At 41.8% G+C, this 12,824-nt stretch overlaps 1 protein-coding gene across 1 annotated transcript; it reads right to left on the bottom strand.

Annotated features, from left to right (window-relative positions):
• Positions 1-1,221: 1,221 nt before the first annotated feature.
• supv3l1 (SUV3-like helicase) lies at positions 1,222-12,185 on the bottom strand. The gene is made up of 16 exons (XM_033623619.2): positions 11,764-12,185; positions 11,361-11,438; positions 10,483-10,590; positions 10,260-10,374; positions 9,697-9,865; positions 9,068-9,179; positions 8,651-8,728; positions 7,723-7,814; positions 7,440-7,620; positions 7,063-7,156; positions 6,690-6,809; positions 4,738-4,837; positions 4,559-4,639; positions 3,942-4,118; positions 2,921-3,069; positions 1,222-2,763 (listed from the first exon to the last, which is right to left on the bottom strand). The coding sequence occupies exons 1-16, from the start codon at positions 12,041-12,043 to the stop codon at positions 2,331-2,333; spliced, it is 2,367 nt and encodes a 788-aa protein (XP_033479510.2). The 5' UTR covers positions 12,044-12,185; the 3' UTR covers positions 1,222-2,330.
• Between the last annotated feature and the right edge of the window lie 639 nt (positions 12,186-12,824).

Raw genomic sequence — 12,824 nt, forward strand, 5'->3', positions numbered from 1 at the left:
TTGCAAAGTGACTTGCAGAGGAAGCAGCAACAGTAGGCAGGCCAGAGCAGTTTAAACAGGACACCCTGAATGAGATTTTGCCAACTAGTTGCATAGAAAGGAATCATGTGATCTATCAGCTGACAGTCTTCCATCAATCAGCTGCTCCATCAGTTGAATGGCTGTTTGAGATCAGCCGATGTAGCTGGGATGTGAGCTGAGCTTGACATTGGGTCCATCCCAAGTCTCTTATTTTTATAGTGCTACTGCTAGCTCCTCGCTTGAACCGGAAGTTAGGAAGTTAGTTAGAATTAGGTTTCTTAGTCACAACCCGTTGCGTTGTTCATCGGACTATCGGTGATGTGCGGCTGCTACATGCAAAGTGTGTGACCAGAGTCATGACGGCGGGGGATGGGGGCTACTGTTTTGGTCAGCGAATATAATGAGACTTGGGATGTACCCATAGTAACGCCAAACGCTGGCTCCGTTATGCAGCAGATCCAGCGGTGCCGCTGTCATCAGGAATGGACATCGCTTCATGTGATGCTTCAGTGGAAAGGACGTCTCATGTCTCTTAAACCGACAATGCTCGCTCATCGCTCTTAGCGCTAGCTCCTCGCATTTTTTCCTAGGCGGGAGGGACTAAACAGCTAGCAAAGTCGGCTATGTAAGATAACTAGAAGGAATTTAAGAGACTTGGGACGGACCCATAGTGTCCTGCCCGAATTAACGCTATGCTCTATTTGATGGAATGGTGCAGACATTTTAACATCAAGTATTTTCTCTGAAAAATTGGAATAAGCTGAAAAGAATATTTATGATACTGCTGAATAAGATGATTTTAACAACCTCAGGGCTACTTAAAGGAAAACAAAAGCATTATGTTAAGGGATTAAAGGTAACTGTAATTTACAGGCAGGTATGTCTGCCACATCCATGTTTGTTAATGCCACTAATGTGGTTTGTCTTTTCGGTATAAGAAAAGAAGTCATGGCTTGAGGTTGTTTCCCATAGTACATGAAGTCATCTTTCCTGTTTTTAAATGAATACATATGCAATTTGCTTGTTTGAGAGTTTCTCATTGGAGCTCTTTGTTGCCTCTTGACCCACTGAAAATTCACATGTGGAAGTCTTGACTGAGTTAACTTATTATTCAGAGTTAGTTTTAATCATGTGCTTGTGTTATTTTGTTGCTCCCTGGTGTGAGATGCATCACACAATTTAAACATGAAATCAAGACTGTTAAAATATAGTGGATTTTAATTGACTAATGTTTTCACCTTTAATATACAAAGAAACAAGAAAAATCTCATCTGTATATAGACACTAACAGGGCTGCACTCAGTTTACTCTATTCCAAGTGTTTACAGGAACTGCAATTAAAGGTCCAGTGTGTACGATCTAGTGGCATCTAGTGGTGAGGCTACAGAGTCGACACTTCTCCCCTGAGTCAAGCTTGTAGGAGAACTACGGTGGCTGATGTAAGGACATGACTGGCCCAATCTAGAGCCAGTGTATGATTTGTCCGAGCTACTGTGGAACACGGCGGCCTCTGTGGAGGAGGACCCGCACCATATGTGGATACAAACGGCGAGGTGAAAACACAATGATTCATATTTTCAGGTGACCATAAACTAATGAGAACATAGTGATGAATATTATATTGCATTTCTGCCAGTATATTCCCCTAAATCCTACACATTGGACCTTCAATGTGAGATTACTTTAACTGACAGTAACTGCCCAACTGGGTTGAATGTATACTTATACTGTTCTGAGGGTTTACATTGAAGAAAATAAAGCAAAATAAAACTGATTCCAGACCTGCATAACACACATACACAATGTTTAAATGTTTCTTTCAGCATTTGCAACACACAGTGACTCTCCACTGAAACACTGCGGTAAACCATGCTGCTTCTCAGTTTGCAAGCAAGAACTGTGGGTGAGAAGTTCAGGCAGGACCTGACATTTCCAAGGACAATTTCTTGAAAGCCAAATTCGAGTGAGGTCAATAAAGTTTGCCGTTTGGCTAATTGACAGTTTTAGATCCTTTTCCAAGGCGATTCTGTTAAGAATAAAAGAATAATGAGCTTTTCACAGTAAAAACAAGTAAATCACATGATCTAATGACCCAGTGCTTTGGCGGAAATCTTAGTCCAGACCTGTTCAAACTACATATTGGTGTTTTAATGATTATAGCTCAAGCTAAAAGCTTTTTATGATCCCTCCAGGGCTGGAAAATGTGATCCATCTGAAACAAACCACAACAAATCAGGGCTTGTATCAGCTATTGACCTCTATGGGGACAGCACTGACCATGTTACAACTGCAACACCTGAGAGTTTTCTTCATTTCTTCTTCCGTCTTCCTTTCCTGTCGTTGTTGTTGTCAGTTTGTTTTTCTCTACTGCGTGCGCTCTGATTGGTGCTTTCCTGCTTTTTACCTTTTGACCACTCCCTCTGCAGCTGCCGGAGCAATTCAGGAGTCAACATACCGTCTCTTACGAGGCGACTAGCCAGAGACCTGTCCATCGTCTCTTCTGAGCGTCTTTGTCCCTTTGGACCTCTGCTGTTGGTCGTATAATTACTACTGACACTTCCACTGATTCCACCTGTTTGTCCGTGCCTGCTGCTCGGCGTCTGCAGCGAGTCAGCGATGGCTGGGTCGGTGGCTCTGATGAGACGGGTGATATTTTGGACGCCCTGTTGTATGATGTTATCGAGCTCCCGCTGGGTTTCCCGAATCAAGGCCGTGTCTGGAAACATGTCCATGAAGCGGTAGCTGCGGAGACAGGCAAAAATGTAACGTAAAATAGAGTTTAGAAATATGATGATGAAACTTAGATTAAATTCACTGCACCACATTTTTAGACACAACAAATATATGACTGCATGAAACAACAGCTGCCCATAATAACCCCATTTAAATGACAGGTTACCTTAACCAGAGGTAAAGATCCAACACATCGTGAACGGCTTCCAAGTGCACCAGGTCTTTTATGTTTTTGGGTGCGGACAGAGGCCAATTGACATGGCGACAGACCCAGTCAAATGTCAGGGGTTCGTCTCGGCTGAACTGACGGGCAAACTGAAAGAGAAACAAGAATCAAATCAGTGCAACAAAGCTGCAAGGACAGGACAGTATGTAAAGCTCAACAGATGAGCATATGGAAGGACTTGAGCTGTATCAGTTTGGGGTCACTGTGGTCTAACAAAGTATTTCATATGATCTGATTACTGAATTGTCAGGAGTTTGTCTTGTCTCTGTGTGTTTTAGTGCTGTCCTCTTTGTTCTGTAATGTTACATGTTATGATGTAATTTGGGGTTGGGGGTCCTCTGCCAAGCACTGGGCATTACACTGAATTTCCACATAATTTGTTGCCTCAACTCTGTGTGCTCCAGTGCGCACCTTGAATCTCAAAGATTACATGTTGAGGACAGTAATTTAGTCTTGTTTTATTAGTGTGATATAACCATAAAGCGACAGAGCAAAAGTACAATCCCTGTACAAAGTATCCTCCTGGGGCGTTGGTGGCGTAGTGGATAGTGCCGGCGCCCCATGTACAGAGGCATTGCCTCGCTGCAGCGGTCGTGGGTTCGAGTCCAGCCTGCGACCCTTTGCTGCGTGTCAGTCCCTGCTCTGTCTCCCCATTTCACACTGTCCTATCTATTAAAGGCAAAAGCCCAGATTTGCCCCTATGAACCTTGTCGTATTTATGTTTTACAACAATTAAATCACTGAATCAGTTTATGTTATCTGACAAACAGAAAAAAGTAAAAATAAATAAATAAATAAAAATCTCAGCGCAGCAGAAATGAGCTCAAATGTTTTGTCTTGTCTTTCACTATGTGTCTCGGTGTTGCTGCTGCTCCTCAAACTTCTTTCCTTCCTTGTCTCCCTCCATTTTTCTCCTGCCGTCTCATACCTTCTTCCCATGTCAATTCCTACTAATCCTTACTTTTAGGAAGGAGGTGCAAACAAAAGGCTGCTTCTTGTTGATGGGAGCGGTGCAGAAGACGTAGCGCGACCTCAGATTGAGTGGAATATGCTGAATCATATCGGCCAGGAACTTGAAGTCGTCAATGTTGCAGACGAAATACATACCGTCCACCTGAGAGAGGCTGACAAATATGTCCTGTGAGAAATGGATGGAAGGAGAGAGAAGTCACAAAGTTTGTCAGAGTGCAAATTCACCTAGACTTGAACATCTTTCTTTTGTGACATGTGGATGTAACAGTCAGAATTTAACTTCTTCTCACAAATCATACACATCTCTTAATTGACAGCCCTGTTTTAACCAGGTCCTTCTGTGGGATAATGTGCAGTGTCACTTGAAGCAATCGTCAAGTCAAAATGGCCACACAAAGATGGCAGTTACCTCAGTTTACCTTCCCCTGCAGTCTTAGATCTCAATAATGCAACTTCAGGACTAGTCTAGAGAGGTTCACGCAGCCCGACAATGGGGGCAACAGTCCCAAAAGTCCCTCCCAAAATTAATTCAGCAAATGGACACCTCAAAGAATTCAGGCTATTCTGAGGACAAAAACACTTGAATGGATAGCTGGCTATACTCACAACAAGGTTGGACAGTGTAGCATCAGGAAGATGATAGGCAAACATCTCTATCTGCTCTGCTGTAGGATGGAGACCTGCAGTCTGAGACAGAGGAGGAGAGATAAACACAGTGAAGCTTGGTTTTTCAGAGACTACCTACGCATGTGTGTTCAACTGCAAGCTTGTCTATAAATGATTACCTCTATGGGGTCTATGGATTGGCTGAGTATTTCCTTCAGTATAGGCAGATCATCTCTGTGCATAGTGGTGACTTCTCCCTCTTTAAACTTGGAGGAGAATCTGGGAGATGTGACAAAGGAGACAGGTTTAACTAAAATTACTGCCTTGCTGCCAACAAGTCAAGTTTACATCCATGTCTGTCCAGCACTGATACACAGGTCAGGGATTCCTAAAACCTGCACCAACCTGGCCCACAATGGCTATATTGTATGTAATTTCCAGTAAATATCACGATATGAAACTTGGTTTCTTTTTTACAAGGGTGCACAGCCAATAGGTACAGTGGTTTGTTTACATGACATAACAGAAGTGCATATTGGATGGATTCTGTGTGGACGGAGAGGCGCTTGCTTGCTGTTAAGTCACGGTGTTAGGCCTCGGCTACATATTCTCAGAGGGAAATATTTTACCAGACATCATGACCGCAGAGATTTAAATATGTCCGGACTTCAACAGATTTGTCCTAGTAAAAAAAACGGACAATGGAAACCCTAAACACAGCAGCACTGATAACAAAGCTACTTGCTGTGTGTGTTTGACAGGGATGGATAAAGACAGAGAGAGGGGAAGAGAAGGTGTAAAGTGGGCTACTGCACAATGTATATGTAAGTTGTTAATAACTTCCTCACTTAATGACCCACCTGCACGAAAACAATATTTTCTAACAAGCTTACCCGAAACGCCTGACCAGTGGGTCGCCTCGCACATCACTACTGTTAAGTCTCATATAATATAGGCAGTGAAGGAATCTCTTTATAAAAGCACGGTTTCTCTGTCTGTGTGTGTGTCTGTCCCCTCCTGTCGCCCTCTTATGGGATTTCGTGGGGCGTGATGTTTTCTGTTCTCAACAGAAGAGGAAGAAGTAGATTCTCATGGACACTCATGGATACGCACACCCACGCACACTTGAATGATCATGATCATGGATATGCGGCATTGCCAGGTAACTCACATTAACCACAGGCCAACGCATTACGGAAACCTGCTTAGCATTGCCCTCACTCGCATAGCATTAGCTTCAATCAACGGAACCTGCGTTAAGGCTTTTAGCGTCAGTCATCCGAACCTAACCTGTCCGCTAACTTCACCTGCGTTGACGACAGCTTTGTGTTGGTTGCAGAAAGTACATTGCACTTCACCACTCAGTTGACTGTTGTTCCATTTGTTTTTACACTTTTCCCAATGACAAAGCAAAAAGATACTGGTAGTGGTACTTTCACATTAGTGAAATGGGGTTCAGCTCCCTACAGTGTCATTGCTAAAAGCCAAACACAAGACATTACAACAACTTCATAAACAACAACTGATTAAACATATACACCTCAATCTGTATCCATATCAATCGCAGACACATGTAGCCTATCATCTTTCTACTGACGCCTCCTTACCAAAATATATGCTTACTATGGGCACTGCACTGGTTTAATAAAAGGCACTAAGTGAATTTTTTTGCATGTTGAATAATGGCCAGAAAGTGTTTTTGCAGAACATAATGATGTCACAGTTGAGTTGACCTTTGGATTTTGGATATGAAATGTCACTACTTCATCATTTTATTCTATTAGACATTTGCGTGAAAGTTTATCATTTTTAGTGTATGACTTCTTGAGTTATGGCGAACAGTGTTATTGTGAGGTCACAGTGATCTTTGACCACCAAAATCTAACCAGTTCATCCTTATGTCGGAGTGGACTGACAGTGGACTGGAGTGCCAAATTTGAGGAAATTCCCTCAGTGTGTTCCTGAGATACCTTCGTCACAAGAATGGGACAGACGGACAGCCACAGCTATCACTGGCACAGAGGTATTAAAATGTACTTGACAGAAACTGAATTTGCTTGTTAATATTGCATCCTCTCTCCCACCTTCAACCCTCCTGAACAGGGATAATATGAGTGAAAATGAGACTGACCTTCCCGCCCGGCCAGATATCTGCAGAGCTTGTGATGTGCTGATGGTCTCCATGTGTTTCTCCCCTTTCTCATTAATATTCGGCTTCATCAGACTGTTGAAGATGATACGCTTTATACTCCTAGAGAGAGAAAAGGAGGGAAAGGCAGACAAATGGATAGACATGAGCTGAGCTAGTGGAAACTGCCAACGTAGCTACGACTTCAAGATTAGATTCTTGTTAAAGCCCATGTGTGTAGGATTTAAAAGTTTCTGACTGTAGCAGCCCCTGGTGGTGTTTGACGAACATGCAACAGCAAACAACAGACTAACTGTTTTACTTATGACCTCTTTTGGGCTCTTCATGGTATTACAGTGTGCATGATGGTACTTACAGGTTAAGGCCCATGCCAATAGCATCTGTAGCAACCAGTATCTTGCAGGGGTCATCAGGGTCATTGAACTTCTTGGCCTGCGACAACTTGGTGCCTGCAGATCACAGAAGTCTGGAGCTTATTTCCAGAAGTCTATCACACGAAAAGCTCAAATATTGGATGGTTAAAAGTTGACTTCCAAGACTTTATTCAAACATGACCACCTCCTACTTTAATAAACGTGCAGACACTTCATGGATGGAAACAAACATTTATAGAGGTTTTATCTTTATCTTTACAGCCAGTCTTTAGTCAGTACTGAGGATCAAGTTGACAGACTATGTCTTTGCCTTACACACATTAATACATCTATCTATACGCCCTTCTCACAATCTCACCTGGAGGTAAACTCCCATAAATCACAGCACATTCCAGTCCTCTAGCCTCAATCTGTCTGCTTATGGAGTAGATGTCATTTTTACTGAAGCAAACGATGCAGTCTCCTGGTCTCAATTTGTCCAGTGACTCCACAGCGTGATCCAAGATTGCAAATGGGGTTAAACGCTGGTAGGTGTGGACCTTGAGAAAGAGACAGAGACCCAAATAAAATGATTTTAAAAAGCACTGAATAACATCAGTGACACGCTTCTCTTCCTGTTGCATTACATGCCACATCCTCACCTCCACCTCCTCCCCAGTGGTGTACATCAGCTCTCTGATGAAGTCTATGGCAGCAGGTTCCCCACATATGTGGATCTCCTCAGCACAGAGACCTAGAAAAACACAAAGATGTCAGCTGCGGCAGTTGGAAACATCTTATTCAAAATGAATGATAAAATCAAAAGGTACAAATGAAAAAGTAAAATGCAGACTTTGTGTACATTAGGGTTGTTAAAGTGACAAGCACTGGCACGATATTAGATTTTCACAACACGATTATCACGGCCAAAAGAGTTCACCATTTTGATATTATCACAATATCTTTACAAAATTAAAAAAAATAAATAAAAATAAATCAGTTAAAATAATCATATTAGTCAGATTCATCTTTAACACTGGTTTTTGTGCATTTTGTCCCTTTTTTAACAAATTAATTTCACGCAAAATACGAGTGTAAGGAGGTAGAGAGAGAGAGAGTCTGTAAGCGTACAAAAAGAGCAATTACACTTAATGGATAGTTAAAAGCACAACCAGATGGCACTGGGGGAGGGAGATTAAAGGAGAATGGAAAGAATGGACATGATTCAAGAGGCTGGATATTTTACACTGAATCACATGTGCATTATCAACATGATATGAATATTTCATCTTAAATATCACGGTTATCATCAATGATGATATACTGGAACACCTCTATAGATGACTTTGTACATATTTTGCCTAAAAATGTTGTGTTTGTGAGTGTGTGTGTCATGACATTTAGAACATTTTCATTATCATTGCTTGATCATCATGAATGCAACTATTGCAGGAAGAGCCCCATCAGTTCAGCCTCAGGCCAAATCAAAAACAGGGTGAGACAGAGAGATATGACGTACATGTGCGAGAAGTCGTGTGTGTGTGTGTGTGTGTGTGTGTGACCGTATGTTTTAGAATGTGTGTTACAAACCCAGCAGCGCTCTGGTCCAGGCCCAGCCTCTGGAAGGATCTTTGATCATTTGAATTTCATCGATTACAGCCACCTCATCTGAAGACAGACAAAACAAAAAAATCTGTGTTAAATATTCTATTCTCCTTGTTTTATAAATCAACACAAGCATAATTCATAATTTCAATCAGTGCCTAAATTTCTACATGACCTGACGGGGGCAACATTCTGTTAGTTTTTGTGATTAGAAGAGACCAGACTCCACTTTTGGGGGGTCAGTGTGAAAAGAAACAGCAGCAGTCAAACATTCATATTTGATGTAGCTGACATAATCTGATAAGATACAACATAGTGTGATGTCCCACAGAGAAATGTTGAGTTTTCTGGTCATATTTTTGCTATGAAACTGAAATGTTTGCATGTGTTATGTTTACGTACAGGGTGTGCTGACACTGCACATCTCAATGGTACAGGCTACATGACTAGCTGCTCGACCCTCCAAGTCCACGAAGGTCCTCTCCTCTCCAGTAACCAAGTCACATGGCACACCCTGTGAATACACACACGCACACATACACACATGGGACAACAGTAAATGGTAAATGGACGGTAAATGAACTTATACTTGTCAAGTGCCTGTCTAGTCTTCTGACCACTCTAAGAGCTTTTACACTATTTATCACTATCACACCCACATTTCTACAGCTGAGGTGCCACCTGCTACTCAGTTTAAACATTCACATGCAATTTTGGGTTCAGTGTCGTGCCCAAGGATGCTTCCATATAAGGACTGGTGAAGATGATAATCCACCGCCAATTAGTGGATGACTCTACCTCTACCTCTGAGTCACAGCTGCTAACAGCACAGTGCAGTGACAAAGAGATAACAGATCACATCTTAAAAGTATAAGCAAAATTAGGAAATAGGAGACATTTTTCTTTCTATCAGTGAAGACTTTTTTTTTTTTACATATGTAGTCCCCAAGACCTTTAAAAACACTGATGTGTTAAAATCAGGGGAGTTTCACTTTTAACAACAAAGATAACAGAGCAAGACAAATACGTACGGCAGTGTTGCTCTTCTCAAAGATCTCGTGGGCCAATAGTTTCAGCGGCCCACAGTAGACTCCAGACTTAGCAGCCAGGTAGCGCTGGATGGCGTGATAGGTTTTACCACTGTTAGTGGGACCAGCGTGGAAAATCACCTTCCTCTCGATGGCACGAGCCTCAGGGTACCTGACGAAAGCACACACACACAGCAATGTTGTGCAAGTTATGATACATGAATGCAGATGGTGACTGAAACCTACAGCCAGCACAGTTTGAAGGGACAGTTCATCCCAAAATCCCACCACAAGCCGAAAGTCTTCTAGTTCTATTATACTGTATCTGAGAGAAGATGGACATCTGTACTGCCGATATCTCAAAACACTCAGCAACTCACACCAAAACGATGTAGATTGATAAATAACACTACAGTTAAGAGGAAAAATATGTATTTCTGATTTGGGGGTGAACTGTCCCTTTATGTGAAGGTGTAATACCACTGTTGGTACCCACTAGGGATGGAAATAGAGAACCAGTTCCAGCTAAGAATCGATAAGGGTTCGTCATGCTCTGTAATACCTACCAGTTAGCAGGGACTCTGAGGTCTGAGATTTTTCTCAGGTCATCCATACAGTCCAGCATGGGAAAGATTTGCTTGGCATGACGCATAAAGTACGGGTAGATGTCATCTATATGACCTGGAGAACAACAAAAATTAAAGTTAATTAAAGTTTGAATTTGATTAATTAAATGAATATGATCTCTTTGAATACAACTCCTTGAGGATCAATTAAAAGCCGACAAACCTGCTCCAGAGCAGATGTCACTGAGGATGATATGCAGATCCGCGGGGAGTGATGACATTTCCAGAGCATACTTTCTGAAGCTAATGAAGGCCTGGTGGAACAGACGAGCTGTACACACACACACACACACACACACACGAAAACACATGAGGCTCACCAAACAAAGCATGCTGGTTAGATTTCTGTCTGCATCATTCTGACATCAGTGTCAAAAACTTCAGTTTTCAGATTCAACAGCTGCTCTCCACCAAAGGCAGACCTCAGCACATGATGATCTAAGAACTTATCAGCGCAAATATGTCTCCAATATGTTTTATAGAAATTCTTCACTGTCTGTTTAATCAGAAATATTTTGAGTTTATTAGTCTTCATTTTTACCATAGGAGTTTATTGTTTCAACAGAATAAAAGCTCTCTGGTTGATGACAATATTTATCAGGCCACAGAAGTGGAAATTTATTTTACAACAACAATGACAAGTGGGACATGATTGTTCTTCAAACAATCTCTATAGAGAATGATGTTGAGCCCTGACAGTCTAATTCCACTGGCATAGGGTGGTGACATAACTGCAGCTTCAGCTTTAATCTAATAAAAGGAAATGTATATCTGGTCCTTTTCTCTTGTTATGTATGCATCATGATATTTTGACTCGTGATTGATGTTTTGAATTTCTTTATTTTAAATAATAAATATTCTCTTGGTATTGCTTTATTGCCCAGTTTAAAATGTGTCAGAGAAGAAATCAAATAATAAGATACATTAATGTGATGAAGTGATGCAAACAGTTTAGTTAGTGATCCTTAAATTACTGCATTTCCAAAGTAACATTTCCATCACTGCTGACAACTGTAAAAAACATGCAGTTTTATTTCTCACCATCCAGGCCATGGTCTGCTGCCAGCTTCTGCATCTCCTTCCTCTTATAAAACCGGTTCAGGATTTTCAGAAGTTCACCTGAATCAGAGACAGTAAAGAGAGACAATAAAATAGCTTTTATATCTGTAATTAACAGCGAGCAATCAACACACACACACACACACACACACACACACACACACACACACACACAGAGGCCACATAAGGATATAAAACTAGCGCTATCCAGTCCACTAGTGGCTGGCACATTTGCTTCACCCATCAGCCCCAATCAATGGTCATCTGTGTTTAGTGGCTGGTAAAAGTCGCACAGTCACTTGCCATTTGGCCGGTAGACAGAAATAAGTTAATAGCACACCGTGCCTTCACCCAAACTCAAGGACCAGCCGGGGGATGTACTCACTTCTGTCGAGCGGCTGTGTGAGCTCTGCTCCCACACTCCCATCTGCCGAGGAGTCAGTCTTCAGAGATACGGGGACAAACAGAGAGGTGTCCGGGGGCTTTGGAGAGGAGCTGTTAGATGAAACACGTCTGCTACAAACCACAGAACCAGCCTGGTGTTGTTTATTTGACAAAACAGACCCAGAAGACACGTAACAGTTGGCAGCGGTGATGCGGGCAGTCCGGGGGCTAATGTGGCGGTGAAGCCGAGAAAACAAATACATACACCGATTAACTGACATCTCTCCTTGTCGTTTACACCCCTGGTGTAACGGGCTAAGGACAAAAATGTGCTATCGTCGCCCCATGCTGCTCAGCAGGTGTAAATATGTGGATAACACACCACCGACTTCACCAGAGGACGGTCAACAGTTTTCTCTTCCTGGTAACACAACGTGGGACAGGACCAGTCGCTATGTAGCTGCCCACAAATGTGCCTGTGCTAATATCGACCATAAAAAAATTTATATTCAATTTTAAATGATAAATTCTCACTTAAAGTAGGCCCTATTTGTCATATAAAACAGGTCAATCCAAAAATTGATTTTATTTTGAACAATATTTGCAAAGTTTGCAAAACTATAAACAGGCATAAAATGGACTCCTCTATATCGGAACCCGAAGATCGTCTATACAACGATAATGGCTGCCTCACCATCTAAAAAAAAAAGGTCCCGCTTTTAGCGTGTCTTTGTGACATCGCCTACCCTTTAGTAACTCAATCTTTGAATGTTTCAAATGCCATACTTTCACCTGAGTTACTTTTCAGAAATGACTGTTTCCAAAAATGTACAGGATACTTTTAGGTCTATTTAGGTGCCATGATAAATATTAGTATCTGTCATTCCATATCCTCCTCTCCATTGCACTAAACACAAACTTAAATGCAGCATTTTCCACAGGTTTAAGACTTCTTATGCACATAAGGGACTTACTTCTCTCAGCTTCTGGTCTCATTTTTTTTTTTTTTAAATTCGTGTTATCCTTTCCAAGATAATCCACCCACCAGACAGGTGTGGCATA

The sequence above is a fragment of the Epinephelus lanceolatus genome, chromosome 2 (genome assembly GCF_041903045.1).
Source record: "Epinephelus lanceolatus isolate andai-2023 chromosome 2, ASM4190304v1, whole genome shotgun sequence".
NCBI lineage: Eukaryota > Metazoa > Chordata > Actinopteri > Perciformes > Serranidae > Epinephelus > Epinephelus lanceolatus.

Coding starts and splice junctions, on each gene's coding strand:
- supv3l1 (XM_033623619.2), bottom strand. CDS start 12,043: ATGTCAGTTAATCGGTGTATGTATTTGTTTTCTCGGCTTCACCGCCAC. Junction 4,838..6,689: donor ATATCTGGCCGGGCGGGAAG/GTCAGTCTCATT, acceptor CACATCTCCCAG/ATTCTCCTCCAAGTTTAAAG. Junction 4,640..4,737: donor AATCCATAGACCCCATAGAG/GTAATCATTTAT, acceptor CCTCTGTCTCAG/ACTGCAGGTCTCCATCCTAC.